We start from the raw sequence: 18218 nt of genomic DNA on the forward strand, positions 1-18218 counted from the left end.
TGCTATGAATGAAGTTCAAAGCCTATATCCAAAACCAATAATGCATTAACTTCTAGGGTTTGAAGAAAAAAATCAGGTAAGAAATTTTAGCTATACTGTCAAGTGTCAAGTTACACTTCTAAACAAAGAATAAGGTCACTGCTGCATGACAGACACTCAGTTTTGAACTGAGAGGTTCAGGGCCTCATCTTGCAGCTTAGGCCCAAGACACTGCCCTATGGCCTCCTCACTGATGATGAAAGAAGGGGACAGAGAGACATCAGAAATGCTGACACTTCAGCAAGAAGATCCAGGCAGAAAGAAACAGCCTGATCAGCTACTAAGGAAACAGAGAGCCTTTCTCTCTTTCTGTTTCTGGGGAGAGACAGCTGAACACTGAAGTTGACCCATGTCCATCAAATCTGGGAGAGAGGAGATGACATATTCTGAAACGTTGCAATTTTAAATGGTGCAAGTCTCAAACATATGAACCAAAGAAAAAAAAAGTTAAGAACAGCAGACATAGGAGACACAAACCTGAGAGAAACAAGCCTAAAAATGACAGACTAAGTTATTTTAAAAAACATACTTCTCCCATAGATCAGACACAGGGCAGTAATGTAATTTTGAGAAAACTGATGATTGCAAAACAAAAATGTCCAGTTATCTACACTGCATGAAAGGAAGCAGTGGTACATAGTTGGCACTCAATAAATAAAAAATAAATGAACAAAGGAATACTTAAAATCACAAATAATCTACCCATCTTAACTGGAAAGCCTCAAGCCGTCAAAGATCAGCAAACAATGACCCAATTTACTGCTCATAGATAAACTAAAAATGAGTTCTAATAATTTTTTTATAATAATTTCTTTAAATTTTCTCCCAATGACAAAAGATGATGAACTTTTGGTTAAAGCTGATATACTGAACACACAGATTTAACTCCACAGTATACACACAGAAAACCATGCAACTGAATAAATAAGATAATTACTAACTCTAAGGAAGACAAAATGTTGAATAAGAAAACATAAGCAACACATAGTTTACAGATGTGTATGCAATGTTTGCAAAAATGCAATATGAGAAACGGCCTCCCTGATGGCTCAGCGGTAAGGAATTCACCTGCCAATGCAGGAGGTGAGGGTTCGATCCCTGGCTTGGGAAGATCCCCTGGAGAAGGAAACAGCAACACACACCAGTATTCTTGCCTGGAAAGTTCCATGGGTGGAGAAGCCTGATAGGCTATATAGTCCATGGGGTCACAAAGAGTCAGACACGACTTAGCAACAAAGCACAGTGAATACTGATGCAATCAAAGTGTGCTATTCCTATATGAGGAGAGTGAACTATAATAGAAAGTAGTGAGAATAAGAGATGAAAAAGTGCTGAACCTTTCTGTCCTAAAGCAGAAAGCTGGTAATAAATGCTTAAGATGGAAGAATAGAGATACTGAGGAAAATAACAAAAAGTGGTACTAAAATATATGGACGCAGTTGCCTCTGAGTAGTGGGAAACAGTAAAGAAAAACAGGTGTCAGACCGGCTGATTTTTATAGCAAGCTCTCAGAAATTTAAACTATGTATATATGTCACTAATTTTAACAAGTAAAAATAAAAGATTAAGTACAATTTATCATTCATGTTAGAGTAAGAAAAGATAAAAGCACACAAAGATGGTTTTCGAAAACGCAGATAAGTCTTGAATCGTTAAATGAGCTTTGCTGACATTAAACTGTTTTCTACCAGAATAGAAAAAAATGATGAATTTCCCTAGATCTTAACTTAAATTTAAAAATCTTATCAATGAATGTCGAAGCAATAAAACACAATTTAAGAAAACAGCAGTTGATTTGTCAAACCACTCTATTTCTAGATCCTGTACAATTGTAATTTTTATTACTTTTCAATAGAGAAAAATTTCTCTGTCAAACTGAAGAGCTGAAGTTTTGAAAAGGGCAGAGGAATGTTTTTCTGAGATTTCCAGTGTAATCAGCAACACAAGAGACTGAAATTGTCAGTTGGCAAAATACAAAGTATTTCACAGACCCAGGGAAATAACTGCATTGCCAAATCAGGAAAATAAATAACAGGAGGAAAACAAAAATAAATCCCATGGTATTTTCCCTAGAATTAGGAATATAATTAGACCCTCCGTGGGGATATAAAATGAAATGGAATCACAAGACAATATTCACACAGTGAGAGATTTACAGACGTGCTCCTACCCTTGGGGCACTCCAGTTAAGCTTAGGAAATACACTGCCTCCTAGGGAATTTATCGCTTCTTGGACTTTCGTGGTGAACTCAGGAAATTCTGGTGCCTACAGAGAGAAGGAAGAAATCATCTGGGCAAGTCAATATCAGCACAATAAATATAGAAAACAAGATAAAAAAAACTCACAAAGTTCAACACTTCAGGGTATTAAAAATAATTTAGAATACAAATTACTATCAGAATTTCTGAACTCAGCCAAATAAAATCAATGATCAGATAACATTTGTCAGGAAGGGAAAAGAATAATAAGTGCTCAGATGACGTTTTCCAAAACAATCAAGCCCCACAAAGCTAAGGAGACTGCTGATATTCCAAGGCACCTGGGGATGTGAGAAAAGGAATGAATGGTTAACACCGACATAGAACCAGTGCCTATTAAATGAAAAGAGATGATGGAATATCACCTGTGCACAGACTCCAATTCTCAGAAGTAATACCTCGCATTTAAAGGACCAGAAGCCTTTCCATTTGCAGGAAAAGAACTTACCCCCAAAAGGCTTCAAAAATGAGAAATCAATCATGCGGCTAACTGCATTTAAACATGGCTATTTCCAGACAGGTTTTAATATAAACAAAACTCTCTTCCTCGAGTCTTCCGTTACCATCAGGAGCATGGGGACAAAAAGTGGAGAAAAGGGGAGAGAGAGAGATGGAAGTGGGGCCTGCAGGACAGCAAGAATACAAAAAAACACTGATGCGTTGCGGTCATTTTAGCCCTTTATATCTGCTGCCCCCTAGTGGGCAACTGCAAGTACTGAAAGTCCCATCAGGACGAGCTCTTCCCTAAGTGGGGAAAAAACTAGAATAGATCTACAAGCTAATGGACTTCTCGAGTAGCTCAGTTGGTAAAGGCTCTGCCTGCAATATAGGAGACCCAGGTTCGATCCCTGGGTTGGGAAGATCCCCTGGAGAAGGAAATGGCAACCGACTCCAGTATTTTTGCCTGGAGAATTCCATCGACAGAGGAGCCTGGTGGGGTACAGTCCCTGGGATCCCAAAGAGTTGGACATGACTGTGCAACTAACTTTCACTTCACCTCAGAATAAGCTAAAGGAGTGGGAAGTACAAACTATTGGTTGTCAGACTACAAGGATATATTATCGTACAACATAAGGAAGAAGGCGTTTTTTTGCTAATAACTAAATGGAGGAGAACCTTTAAAAATTATTTTTAAAAATTTAAAAATGATTATTATTGTTTCAAGTCATGAAGTTTTAGGATGACTTGCTATTCAGTCATCCTAAATAAACAAACACCAAAAAAAAAAAAAAGATCTAGCCCAGTTATGACAAAAGACTGTGACTCAAGGCTGAGAAACAGACCAAAACATCAAAGTTAAAAAAAATGGGCAGGTTGTACTTCCTTTCTTTCTGCTGTAGATGCCTGTGACTGCTGCAGATACAGCTGACCTCTGGAGGTCAGAAGTGTCTTTTAGTTGCTTAATTTGACAGCGTGCCACCATCTCCATCTTCTGCTTGACTTCTTCAGCTTAGATACGTGAAATTAATGCCTTTCAGAGAGGCTTTCAAAACAAGTAACAGCCTTGAGTTTCTTTATCTTCCATTCTCCTCTCCCCGGCAAAAGAAATTATGCTTTCTGTTAAGGCAGTAATTTCTTTAGAATCCCCTGAAGTTGCTGGTTTGGCAATCAAACCAGCTTCATCCATAAACACACTCATCTAAGACCTGCATTAGCTATATTTTCAATAAATGACACAGTTACAAAAATATTAAAATATAAGGGATTTGATCTTCAAAGACAAAACAATTTCATTTTCCTATCCCACTGAACTTCACATATATGGACCGCTTTATATTTCTGTATTATAGTTTTTCTTTATAAGTTATAGGTATACAATATAGTGATTCACAATTTTTCAGAGGTTTCACTTCATTGTAATTATTATAAAATACTGGCTATTCTGTATTACATTTTAAAAGAGGTGATAAATTCCCTCAAATTATTCAACTTTAAGAATTTTCTTAAGAACTTCAATAAATCTTGCAATAAAGATCCTAAAATAAATTTAAATGACAATAAGTTTATGTATTGCACAGAAAAATTTGTGCTTCAGTGGAAGACTATGTATTGTATACACACAGCACTTTTCTGGGTTACCTGATTCTAGCTGGGTCTGCGAGATGGTTTACAACTTGGTAAATAAAAGGTAAGTGAAAACAGTATTTCTTACAGACATAAAAATTCTACTCTGTCTCGTAGAAACCCAGCTGTCTTCTGTCCCCCTTCGAGGGACACATAACCAGCTTTGCCTTATTTATGTATTCATTTTTTTATGTAAATACAATACATATTTACATATTCCTAATCTATAAATGTGTGTCCTTTGGGTTCTCTTTTGAGCCATTTAAAACATCTGCCTGGTTTCCTCGTGAGTTAAAGCCTTCAATGTGTGTTAAGTCATGATTCCACCTTTTCCTGAAAATGATTTTTTTTACAGATTTAGCTAGTAATAGGATTCTTTTAAGCTCATAGCCCAATGAGTTGATTTTAAATACACCTAACTCCTTAGCTGTCTAAGAAACTGCTGCTGCTGCTAAGTCGCTTCAGTCACGTCCGACTCTGTGCGACCCCACAGACAGCAGCCCACCAGGCTCCCCCGTCTCTGGGATTCTCCAGGCAAGAACACTGGAGTGGGTTGCCATTTCCTTCTCCAATGCATGAAAGTGAAAAGTGGAAGTGAAGTCGCTCAGTCGTGTCCGACTCTTAGCGACCCCACGGACTGCAGCCTACCAGGCTCCTCCATCTGTGGGATTTTCCAGGCAGGAGTACTGGAGTGGGTTGCCATTGCCTTCTCCATGTCTAAGAAAAGGTTCATGTTTTAAGTGGGATGAAATCTGCAGTTTAAATCACATCCGTGGACTTTTATAATCCAAACTCACCTATCTTTCCTACTTTACCCACCACAGCCCTACTGTACCATACTTATTTAGAAAGAGTATTTCTTTAAAAATTTTTAATCATCAAATAAATGTTTTAAACACATAAAAAATATATACCCTGATCCATACATTCAACAATTTGACATACTTGATCCAGACCTTTAAATTTCTTAAGGAAAGAACATCACAGATCCTCATGAAACTCCTGATCTCCTTGCTCCCCTCCCTAGTCCTTTCTTCTCGCCACAGGCAGCCATCATTACAAGACTGGTCACAATCTTCTACAGTCACGATTCAATACTTACAATGCGTGTGTCTGCCATAATACAAAATATTTAAAAATTTTAATGTAACTGCTGTTATTTGATATGTATACTTTTTGCAACCTGCCCTTTGAAATTCACCATCGTGTCTTTGAGATTTACCCATATTGCTTATTGGATTGCATTTTAAATTGGGCTTCTCTGTAGCTACACTACTGGACTATTACCATTGGCAATGGTAGTTTTCCCACTGTCGGTCTTGGCTCCCATTCTCCTACTGAGAGTGTGTGCTCCTCTGCCCTGAAAGCTCCCCTGACCAGCAACATCTAGTTCGGCCCAGTGAAACCCAATCACTTTTAATTTTCCACTTTGAAATAATTTCAGACTTTCAGAAGCATTTAACCAAAATTTTCTATACACTCTTCATGCAGCATTCCACTACACTGGTTTATCATTTTCTCACTGCAACTCCCTTTCTATACACAGCTATGCTGGAGAGTGAATAAAACACACAGACCTTCCATAGTAAGCAGAAGTCACGATGCCCCTTTACACACAGCACCTCAACATGTATTTCCTAAAAAGTAGTAACTTTTTTTTTAATGTAAGCTAGGAGAAGGAAATGGCAACCCACTCCAGTATTCTTGCCTGGAGAATCCCAGGGACAGGGGAGCCTGGTGGGCTGCCGTCTATGGGGTCGCACAGAGTCAGACACGACTGAAGCGACTTAGCAGCAGCAGGCAAATTATCAAAATCAGGGAGCTAACACGGATATAATGCCACTACTTAATCTATGGATCTTATTCAGCTTGTGTTCATTGTCCTGATGATGTCTTTTACAGCAGAAGAAAACTGGGGTATTTTCTTCTGGCCTAGGACCCAGTCTAGAATCATGCATCGCATTAACTTGTCATGTCTCTTTAATCTCCTTTCATCTGTAACGTTTTCTCTCTGTTGCTCTTATCTTTCAGGACCCTGACCATCTGAAAGAGCCTGGGGCAGTCACTCTGTGTAATTTCCAAAATGCTGAGTTTGCTGGCTATTTCCTCATGACTGGATTCAGGCTGTGCACTGCTGGCAGGTGCTGCGTCCCTCTGAGCCTCATACAAGGAGGCAGGCGATGTAGGTCTGTCCATCACTGACACGGTTAACTCATGCTGCTGCCAGGTCTTTCCACTGGGAAGATGACATTTTTCTCTTTGTAACTAGTAAGTAATTTTGGTTTCCCTGGTGGCTCAGATGGTAAAAAATCTGAGATGGTAAAGATTCTGGTGAATCTGCCAATGAAGGAGACCAGGGTTCAATCCCTGGGTCAGGAAGATCCCCTGGAGAAGGGAATGGCAACCCACTCCAGTATTCGTGCCTGGAGAATTCCATGGGCAGAGGAGTCTGGTGGGCTACAGTCCATGGGGGTCTTAAAGAGTCACACATGACTGAGTGACTAATACTTTCACTTTCTTTCAAGTAATTTTGATGGACATACTTTGAGAAGACTCAAATACCCTTACTGAATAGTCACCCACAAGTTTTAATATCTATTCCATCAATTATTACTAGAACAGCTGTAAATGCTGATTTCTATCATCCCTTCTCAATTATTAGTTGGTGTCGAATTTTCTACTATAGAAAAAGGCTTTCTCCTCTGTTTCACTTGTTGAATTTAATCATTTGTTTATGTCAGTATGAGACCATGGATTCTAATGCTCGTCGATGGTTCTAGTCCATTATCATCATTGTTTTGTTATGATGTTCACATATGTGGCCAGTGGGAGCCCATCGAGCTGGCTTCCGGGTCCCCTGCATCATGTCCACATCATTCTTACTTTCTGGCACAAATTCCTACAGGCTCCTCTTTACCTACCCACCCACAGTCTTGAATTTCTCCAAGGAGCTTCAACTCCTTTTAGTGGAAACCAGTATTCAGACACCATAATCAGGGCACTAGGCCCGTTCATCCATTCATTCCTACCATGACATCACTGTGTTGCTTTTAGAACTAAGCAGAGTTTGATAAATACACACATACACGTTATTAATTTCTCTATTGAAGTTTGCCTAAGAACAGTGATTTAAGTTATTTTTCAAAATAATAAAAGCTTGAAATGGTGACTAAATGGGAATTTGCAGTGATCTGCACTAAAACCCAGAAGCGCCCCATGGGACGGCACCAGGCGGTCCTCAGACCACACTGCTCTTACCGTAAGTGTGGCCGTGTTCTCGTCGTCCGACCACTGCAGGGGAAGGAGGACAGAAAGAGAACATTAAACATGGATAGTGTTCCCAGCTTCCAAAAAGCAGTGCTCCATCTAAAAACAACACACACACACGGGAGACAGCTTTTCCTGAACACAAAGGACATGTCCAAGTGAGGTTTGCATGGAATTTCTGACTTTATTGAATGTATGCTAAGATCTCTAAGCCAGAACCATTTCAGACATCATTTCAATTAGGACAGTCTATGGAACAGGTTATAGTATTTTGAACCAACCTGTATTTCTTCGGCTTCATCATCACTGTCTGGCTGAGAACATGCAGGCGGATCTTCCCTGAAAGAACATAAAACAAAAACTGAGCATGAGAAAGCCTTGATGCCAGGCAGTCATGATTTCAGGTGTGCTGAGTGCTCACATACATGTAAAAGAAACTAATAAAAACCAACATGAAATTAGCAAGAGTGAACGTTCAATAAAAGACGGTGGAATAAAAACGTCCTGCCTTCTTCTCAGAAATCACTAGAAACGGGGAAAGAAAACCTCAAACTCTGCCCCGGAGGACACTAAGAACCGGCTCTGAATCTCGACACGAGAAGGTGCTGCCCAAGACCAGGTAGACACAGCAGGAACTGTGGGAGGAGTAGTTTCAGGCGGCTGATGGACACACTGAGGGCACAGCCGGGCATCTTCCATTTACAGTGAAGACAGTGCATGTGGGCTGCCGGCAGGAAACACCCTGGGTCGGGACTGGCACTGCTGGAGGGCACGGAGGAGAGAAAGTCAAGGTCAGACACGCTGTCTCAGAAAGAGTCAGTGAGCGAAGCAGGGGTTGAAAAGGGCCGCTAGCAGCCAATCCTCACCCCTGGCTGGGGGCAAAGCAGAGGCTGAAAGACCTCAGAGAGAGGACACTGCCCCCGCCCCTTCTCAGCACTCAACCACAAACCGCTGGCTACAAAGAACTCAATCACATCATCAAAAAATAAGCACTAACCAGAATAGATCAGCAGAGGATCTATACCAAGAAACTAAGATGAGGCTTCTGGTTAATCACGGACACTTATCCAACCCTAGGTTCCCTCTTGAAATGCTACTAAAGTGATTGAAAAGATCACAAGGGCAAAGAAAAAAAAAAAAAAGAGGAGACAGCTGCAAAGAGACAACAGAAGTCTGGAAAACAGAAAGCCAGCGAGGGGGCAACCCGGTGAGCAACAGGCTGCCCCTGGAGCCGCCATACACGATGGGACCGCAGCTCCGCTCTCAAAGGGGTGATGCGTGTACAGTCCACTCAGAGGCAGGAAGACACATCCAGTCTTCCTCACCTGGCACACCCCAGCAACTCACCCTCCATGGGCCAGAGGGTAAGGTGCATAATGCCCCAAATGAATATGGGGGTGAAATGCCACAAAACAAAGTTACAAGCGGAAATCACACTCACAGTGAGACCTCAAGTTCCCTTCTTCCCTTCCTGCTCCCTCATATAGACAGATTAGAGGACTTGTCTCTGTAGATACTGGACAATCCCAGAGGAAAGACTTACAGATAATTGCCATCTGGGAATCTGCCATCGATTCCTGTTGATTGCTGACACTCTTAGTCAACAAGCCCCACACCAGTACACAAAGTTTCTGTGTGTGTGTGTCCCTCACTCTTAAATGTGAATAAAGGCCTACAATCATTAGAAGACCTATAAAAGGCTCCAAGATGAGGAAAGTTTTTTAAAAGGAGGAAAAGTACATGAACAGAATAAAGACAGTAAAGGAAACAGATGAAAAATATTTTTTAAAATCACAAATATCTTCAAAGATAAAAGAAGATATTGCATTCATGAGAAAGGAAAAGACTGAACACATATAAAAGGAAAAACATGGTAGCTGAAATTTAAAAACTCAACAGAATGAGTGGCAAGATCAAAGAAATTTTCCATAAAACAGAAATAAGATGACAAAGGGACAATAGAAAAGAAATGATAAATTCAGAGAATTAGCCCGGCAGTTCTAACATCTAAAAAGAAAGAAAGAGAAGCAAAAAAATAAGAGGAAGTTATCAAAGATGCAATATTTTTAAAAGTTCTAAAACCAAAAAACGTAAGTCTCTAGAACGAAAGAGCCCACACCAAGTACATGCGACAACAAATGGGAAAGACAAGAAAGAGCCTCAGATGCTGTACACAGATGGCCACAATCCTCCCCATCTTGACATGCCGTTTGCAGTGCGACTCTGCCACCCTTCCCATCAAGAAACAGCATTTACTTCCCTATCCCTTTCATTCAAACTGGCTCCAAGACTCACTGGGACCAACAATGCAGTAGAAGGGACACCGTGTGATCTAAGCCTTGGTGTCAAAGTCTTTACAGCTTCCTTGCCCAGTTTTTGGAATGCTGCTATCACCACATAAAGGAGTGGAGTCTGAGAATGAGAAATCACACGGAAAGGGAAGCCCAGCTGACAGGCAGCATTCATGGCCAGACAGGAGTGAAGAAGCCATCCTAAAACCATCCAGTTAGGTCAAGCCACCAAACAACTACAGCCACAGGAGTGACCTCAGAAAGACCAGCAGAAGACTCGCCCAGTATTGAGAATTAGGGAGGTTCCGAGATTTCACCCCACTTGCAAGCTAACAAGTTAGCCAGCCACAGTGCCATGGAATCTGGCAGAAGACAGTAGATGCCTGGGTCAGAAACCAAGGACTCTCCAGAGAGAGAGAGGACACATCTGGCCAATGAAATACACTGTAGGAGCTCTTCCACAAGCTCAGAGTACTGACATCTGCTCAGGGCTTTCTAATGTCAGGAGGCATTTTCTTTACACTCCCATTTTGTAGACTTTTTACATGTTCCATATTGGAAAATAATAAAGTTATGTCTGTAAATATCCCAAAGTTGAGACTCGCCTAACTATTCTGTTGCTTTATCCTGCAATTATTCCACATCAATGAGGCTCTAAATTAATAATTTTCAGGTTATTACCAGGTTGAGAATACCAGAAACAGAATTATAATCCAGGAAGCTACATAGAAGATCCATCAGACCAAAAAAAAAAAATATATATATATATATATGGTAAAATTGGGCTTCCCTTGTGGTTCAGTGGTTTTGACTCCACCTGCCAATGCAGGAGACATGGGTTCAATCCCTGGTCAGGAAGATCCCCTGGAGAAGGAAATGCAACCCACTCCAGTATTCTTACCTGGGAAATCCCATGGACAGAGGAGCCTGGCAGGCTACAGTCCATGGTGTCACAAATGAGTCAGATGCGACTCAGTGACTAAACAACAAAATGGTAAAATTAGTGTTACTGTAAAACATACACAATTCTAATTATACTTCTAAGTCATTTACCTAAGAAATGTTCATCAAGCACCTATTATATATCAGGCACTGTTCCAAGGGCTGGGAACTCATCTGCCCAAGTCTATGTTCTCATGAAGACTGCATTATAACAGAATGACTAAAGGACTGATGGATGGAAATAAGGATTATGGAGAAAAATTAAGTGAAGTCAGGAGAAAAAAACAGATGCACCAAAATGCGGTAGACCAGACAACGGAGTCGTATTTAGCCTTAATAAGGAAGGTAATTCTCACATGCGCTATAACATGGATGAACCTTGGGGACATTATGCTAAGTGCAATAAAGCTAAATACTGCAGGATTCCCCTTATATGAGGTATGGCGTGCTGTGATTCATGGGGTCGCAAAGAGTCAGACATGACTGAGCGACTGAACTGAACTGAACTGAACTGACAGTAGTTAAAATCATAGGCACCAAAAGAAGAATGTTGGTTATCAGGAGCTGGTGGAAGGCGGGCTGGGGAGTTAGTGTTTACAGGATACAGAGTTTCAGTTTTACAAGATAACAAGAGTTCTGTAGATGGATCATGGTGATGGCTGCAACATTATAACTGTACTTAATACCACTGAACTGTACACTTAAAAATAGTTAATGTGGTAAATTCTATGTGTATTTTAGCTTGATAAAAAAAATTTTTTTAATAATTCTAAAAGAAAATTATCTCCAACCTAGAATTCCATAAAAGAGAGTGCCATATCAGCAAGGGTTACCATTAAGCTACTTTACAAAGCAAAGTGTAGGATGAACACTTAGGTGACATGACTTCTAAGCAGAGATCTGCATGAAAAAATAGGAATGTCACTAAAGTACATGATTCTTAAACTTTTTCAAGTCTGTACTAAAAAGACTGAAGTATGGTACTTTCCTTTATATACAGAAGAACTACTTGAACAAGAGGAATAGTTACCATACCCATCTTCTACAAGAAGAGAAGAAAGGAATTACTCAATTTTACAGATTGTAATTATTAGCAGAGGATGTGTTCAATTTTGAAAATCTTATCAACTGAGCATTAATAAGGAATATAGGACAAAGATCAGGACATAATTTTAACTACAGAGAAAAAAAGGAGAGAATGGGGCCAAAGCTCATGTTCTTACTTTACATGTTAATTGTTAAGGTTGAATCATTACACTTCCTTATGCTAAAATTTAAATAATGTTTTTCTGACATGCCTTACCTTCCTGAAACCACCAGAGTTCCATCATCGAGTAAATAATCCTTCACATTCTGAGGAAGTGGAAGAATGACACTAAAAAAAAAATGCACATACCAAAAAAAAGGCATCATTTTAAAAGACCAACCACAAGCAGAAAGAAAAAGTTCCAAACTCAATTTATGAATTATTTGCTCCCTTTATTTTAATATGAAGTGGGAAATGTTAATCACGGACATTTGGCAGCAGCGGACTAGAAATTAGAATAATATGAATAAATGTTGCAATAAACTAAATTAGGTGCATATAATTACTTTGGCCACCTCATGCGACGAGTTGACTCACTGGAAAAGACTCTGATGCTGGGAAAGGTTGGGGGCGGGAGGAGAAGGGGACAACCAAGAATGAGATGGCTGGATGGCATCACCGAGTCTGTGGACATGAGTTTGAGTGAACTCCGGGAGTTGGTGATGGACAGGGAGGCCTGGCGTGCTGTGATTCATGGGGTCTCGAAGAGTCGGACACGACTGAGCGACTGAACTGAACTGAACTGAATTACCCCTATTGACTAGGAGGTAAAAAAAATAAATAAACAACAGCAACAACAACAAAAACAAAACAAAACCAAAAAAAATCCCGAAAACAGCCAAATCCAAAGAACTGGACTGAAATCACAGTATGAAGGCAAAAAGCTCAAAAAAATTCTGAGTACAAGGGTTATGTGCCTTTAAGAAATTGGAGGCCCTGCAGGTATTTCCAGCAACCCAGGAAATGACCAAACGAAGCAAAAGATCATCAGCACCTGATGACCTTATAAGATACAGGGTGGAAGCAGGCTTAAGATCTGGAACCCTTTGGTTGGCAACGGAGGTGTAAGGTTGAAAATTCACAGTAGGCTGGGATGTACTGTGACGGCATTCTGTTCACCTCATCTCTAGAGTACATGGCTGCTTACCTGGGGCACGCATCAGGTGAATTGTTTACAGACGATCATAATTAATGATGGCAAAGCCATACTTGATATCACTTGAAAAATGGATGGGATAATTTGGTTTTTTTACTCTGTAATGATAAATCATCAAAAAATTCTGGCACAGATACCTAAAAATAATGTTTTTATTTGCTTGTGAGGCATGTATTTTTTAAAAACTGAAAACGATGGCAGCCTATGTTCAGAGAGACCATCATTGACTCATAATAATATGCCTATTTATTTATTAAGTTTTCTGTAACATTACAGATGGTTTTGGCACACAGGAAAGATTACTCATGGGCTACTTCAGTTTTAGAAATTAACATCTTATTTCTCAAAGTTACAATTTCACATTCAAAAGCCTACTTCTTCAGGCTTTTAAGTTCAACTAACAAATCTTATTATTCTATTTGTAAAGCTGCTAAATTTTAACCAATTTCAAGCGAGCCTTTGAAACTTAAAAGTTGCTTTAAATTTTTTTAACTTTAGGGAATTCCCTGGCGGTCCAACAGCTAAGACATGGGCTTTCACCGTCATGGACTTGGGTTCAATCCCTGGTCGGGGAACTAAGATACCACAAGCCATGCAGTATGGCCAAAAAAAAATTTTTTTTTAACTCTCTTATAAAATAATCTATTCAACTTTCTTTTAAAATATGTCAATTGTCTAATTACAGATAAAGCTTTCCAAGTATTTAACTCTTATAAAACCAGTGAATTAAACTGCAAGTATAGTGAATCTAAGGTTCTTGCAAAAGTTCCAACACTGTTTAAACACTTAAAATTCTTTTCTTATATATTTTAATCACAATTATATATATATAATTGTGATTATATATATATATAATATATATATCACAATTCTAAACCAATTACACAAACTGAATTAGAAACACAAGGCTAATCTGTTACATATACACTAACTGCCCCCCAAATGGCAAATTCTTAAGGACATTAAAGTTAACAGGGAAAAAATTCCAAGTCTGGATGATTTCATCACCTCTATGTTTAATTCTAGCTCTTCCTGGGGTTAAAATACTCACCCAACAGTGTCATCCCAACAGAATCGGACATGATCTTCACAAGAGAATCTGAAGTTTACCTCCTCAGGGGCTTGAGACTAAGAAGTATCAGCAGAAATGCCCATTCCCAGACATGTAGGTGATTTTCCCGACCACGATGAGAGCAGAGAGAGCCCTCTTCTAGGTCAGTGATATCTCTGAGTCCGCGGGTGATTTCAGAGTCCACGTCCCTTGTTTCTGAGTTATGCTAATTCTTGGGTCTCATTCCCTCCAGGTTGCATCACCCCTTGACTGGATTCAAAACATCTATTTACTATTTGATTCTACTGTGAATTCGCTGCATATTTTTCCTTTCTGGAGGGTCTACAGCTCTTACAGGTATGAGCCGACACTGACAGTTCTCATGAGTCCCTGCGTCCTGTGGTCACAGTTCTAAAGTCGCCCTAATGATGTGACCCTGAATTATGTTACATTAGTCTTGGAGGAATCCTAGATGTACCAAACGCCACCAAAACTCTCAAGAAAAAGGAACCATGCCTGAGCAACTGAGGCCATAAACAAGCCATGGCCCGGCATACTTAACCCAACTGTTGGAAAAGAACTTGAATTTTTTTTTTTGTCACTAAAATTCACTACGCAGCCAAGAATCCATGAGGGCTGGGGCTTCCCTGGTGGCTCAGTGGTAAAGAATCCACCTACCAATGCAGGAGGAGGGATTTGATCCTTGGTCTAGGAAGATCCCATATGCCGTGCAGCAACTAAGCGCCAGCACCACAACTACTGAGCCCATGCTCTAGAGCCTGGGAGGGGCGGCTACTGAAGTCCAGGTACTCCCGAGTCTGTGCTCCGCAACACGAGAAGCCACCGCACTGCAAATAGAGAAAAGCTGGTGCAGGAACGAAGACCTAACACAGCCAAAAATAAATACATAAAATTTTAAAAGAAAAAAGAACCCATGGGGCCCAACTGAAAGATGTAAAACATGTAATGACCTATTCCATCAAGTCGATATATTTCCATACACACATACAAGTTATTCTAATGGAATGGAGGTTAAAAGAGCCTTTAGGAGATTATTCATAACTTTCATGTTTGAGGAAAGAAACACTTAGAAAGGTAGAGTGGATGACCCAAAGTCACCTAGCTACTTATTTGTAAAGTGAAAGTGAAGTCGCTCAGTGGTGTCTGACTCTTTTGAGACCCTATGGACTGTAGCCTACCAGGTTCCTCTGTCCATAGGATTTTCCAGGCAAGAGTACAGGAGTAGGTTGCTATTTCCTTCTCCAGGGGATCTTCCCAACCCAGGGATGGAACCTGGGTCTCCCACATTGCAGGCTGATGCTTTACCGTCTGAACCACCAGGGAAGCTCTGAGTCAAAGTTCTAGGACGTGTCAAAAAAAAAAAAGAATCTGTATTTTTACCTGCATAATCATTTCTGAACCATGATTAATAAATGCCACACAATAAGGCTGAGTCAATAACCAGAACACGGTCTCTTGGCATTAAGGTTGACAATGACAAACCTAACTCAACGCCACCAGAATGACCTGGGCCATAGAGGGACATCGTACCATATGTTGCGTTCCAGTGAAGTTACACAGAACTAAGTAGACTAGAGTTACAGTGCAAAGACACAGAATACTCTCAGGCAACACAGCTCAGTTGTGAACTGGTAAGAAAATCCCCCTCCTTGGTTTACTTTTCACTCCCAGCTTCATATGAATGGCACATATTTTAAGTGAACTAAAACGATGTTACGCTTTGGTTAATTCAAAAACATTAAAAACAAGCAGCTTTTTGTGTGTTTATGTCAAAAAGAATGCCAAGCATTTTTAATGCTTTATCTCATTTAATTCTCATGACAATCCTATTATTTTCTCAATTTTCCAGATGGGGCTTACAGAGATCAAGCCATTTTCACAAGATGCTGGTGGAACCAAAATTCCCAAGACAGACAGATGGTCTTGACTCTAGAGTCCAATTCTTAACCATTATACTTCACTGCTGAAGCAAACAAAAATTTCTTTGAGTTGACAAAAGGTGTCTGCACACAAAATACAAGACACTTGTGAGTGAACTCTGTGTGAAAATGTCTGACCGGTTCACAAAAATACCTTCTGTCACACCAACATGACATAAATAACTCTAGCATCATCTCAGACCCTAAGCCTATTTCAATTACTCCAGATGATGGAGGATTGGTGCATCATGTAGGAAGATAACGTCCACTGCTGCTGTGAAGCTCTTCCTTGTTTTAGTGCTACTCCAACCATCTTCCAATGCAAAGCTTATCTTCCTTCAAGCTGCTCTAACCTCCATCACACCCTGGATAACTTGGGAGCCCATTCCATGTATGAACAACAGGATGGAAAAGAACTATCTTATGAATAACCTCCTTACACTCTTCCAAACACTCAGGATCTGAAGTTTCCCTCTCTGTATTCACACTCTCCACCCAAACTAAAAAGGAAGGAATGGTTGCTATCTAATTAGTAGCAATCTAGGGCCAAAGGGGGACAGGGCAAAAGACAAAAAGTCCTCCCCACAGATATGCAGTTCTTTGAGCTACTCAGCTTAGCATGGGAAAGCCTACCCTTGCATCACACAACTGCTTTTGAACATTTGGGGATGGTTTCCTAGCTGCCTTGCCTATGTTACCTTGAATGACCGGGTGAAGGATGAAAAACAGTTAATCCTCTGCTTGCCCTGCAAACACGACATGGATTCCATGTTGTGGGCCAGAGAACTAGAAAACAAATACTGTTCCACTCCTCTTCCAGATGGCTTCCTTCCCTAACAATATTTGCTGTTGTTGGTCAGTCTCTAAGTCGTATCTGACTGTGCGACCCTATGGACTGGAGCATGACAGGCCTCGCTGTCCTTCACTGTCTCCTGGACTTTGCTCAAACTCATGCCACTGAGTCAGTGATGCTATCGAACCATCTCATCCTCTGCAGCCCTCTACTCCTTTTGCCATCACTCTTTCCCAGCATCAGGGTCTTTTTCCAAGGAGTTGGCTCTTCGCATCAGTATACTTTATTGAGGCTTTCCACTAACACTATCATACTGGAGCTTCACAATAGAATTTGAGGCTGGGTCTCACTGTTCTCATTTGACAGAGAGCAAAAATGGCAACCCACTCCAGCGTTCTTGCCTGGAGAATCCCAGGGACGGCGGAGCCTGGTGGGCTGCCGTCTATAGGGTCGCACAGAGTCGGACACGACTGAAGCGACTTAGCAGCAGCAGCAAAAGCTATTAAGCCTCCACCCCCCACCCCCCGCCGGGTTAGTCAATTTCAAAGTCCAGACTACCCAGTTCGCTGATCACCTTCCCCCACTGGCAATTCTAAAGGCAGGAATGGTGAACTCCCAAGCTTGAACTAGCTTCACCTGCTCCTCAGCCTGCCTCTGACCTTCACTGAGCCACGACGTCGCCCTTCTACCTGCCCAGCACCCTCCCTGAAGCACAACACGACGCACGGCAAACATGGATCGACTTCATTCCTCTCCCGACTCTAAAAGACCACCGGGAAGTCGAAATCTGGCCCTGGCGCTCCCATCCGGGCCTGCAGTTTTTTGTTTGTTTTGTTTTTGATGGAGCTGGGATTCGCCCCAAAGGCTGCAGTCCCCTTTTGCCCACTGCTCCGGCGTAACCTCCAGTCTCACCTCTTGATAGTGAGGCTTCGGAACAGCGGGTACCACGCGGAGAACTGACAGTGCAACACATGCTCCTTCTTCATTCTCCAGCCGCCGCCGCCGCCGCCTTTCCCTCTCCTCCCTGCACCTTCCCGGAACCCTGGTCTCCCGTCCCGGAAGTGCCCGCCGAGCTGGTTTGGTTAAGGACACTTCCGGTTTGTGAGGCAAGGAGGAAGGAGCGGAGAAAAAGAAACGTGGGGGGTGCTCTGAGTGTGTATACACACACACACACACACGGCCGACAAAAAGAACCTTGTGCGTGCTTTTAGTGTACACACACACATAAAGTTCTGGCCGCGGGAGAGGAATTCTGGAAGAGGTCCGAAGAGGGTTGTAAGTAGCGAAACGCAGCGCTTGTCGGCTAGCGGCGGACTCTGCCCCGGAAGG

The 18218-nt window shown here is 41.2% G+C and overlaps 1 protein-coding gene across 2 annotated transcripts in view; it reads right to left on the reverse strand.

Moving 5' to 3' along the window:
* CDC123 (cell division cycle 123) overlaps positions 1–18194 on the reverse strand; it is a 45172-nt gene extending 26978 nt beyond the window's left edge. Inside the window, exons 1-5 of one of the 2 annotated variants that reach the window (XM_055427639.2) lie at positions 17802–18193; positions 12166–12237; positions 7911–7968; positions 7621–7653; positions 2210–2305 (exon numbers count right to left, since the gene is read on the reverse strand). In XM_055427639.2, the coding sequence (XP_055283614.1) occupies positions 2210–2305; positions 7621–7653; positions 7911–7968; positions 12166–12237; positions 17802–17875 (333 nt within the window). In that variant the 5' untranslated portion in view covers positions 17876–18193. Of the gene's footprint in view, positions 1–2209; positions 2306–7620; positions 7654–7910; positions 7969–12165; positions 12238–17801 lie in introns of both variants that reach the window. The other variant, XM_055427650.2, reaches the window with a different exon arrangement.
* Between the last annotated feature and the right edge of the window lie 24 nt (positions 18195–18218).

This window comes from Moschus berezovskii, chromosome 15, assembly GCF_049115385.1.
Source record: "Moschus berezovskii isolate FMDL1 chromosome 15, NW_MosBer_1.0, whole genome shotgun sequence".
Lineage (NCBI taxonomy): Eukaryota > Metazoa > Chordata > Mammalia > Artiodactyla > Moschidae > Moschus > Moschus berezovskii.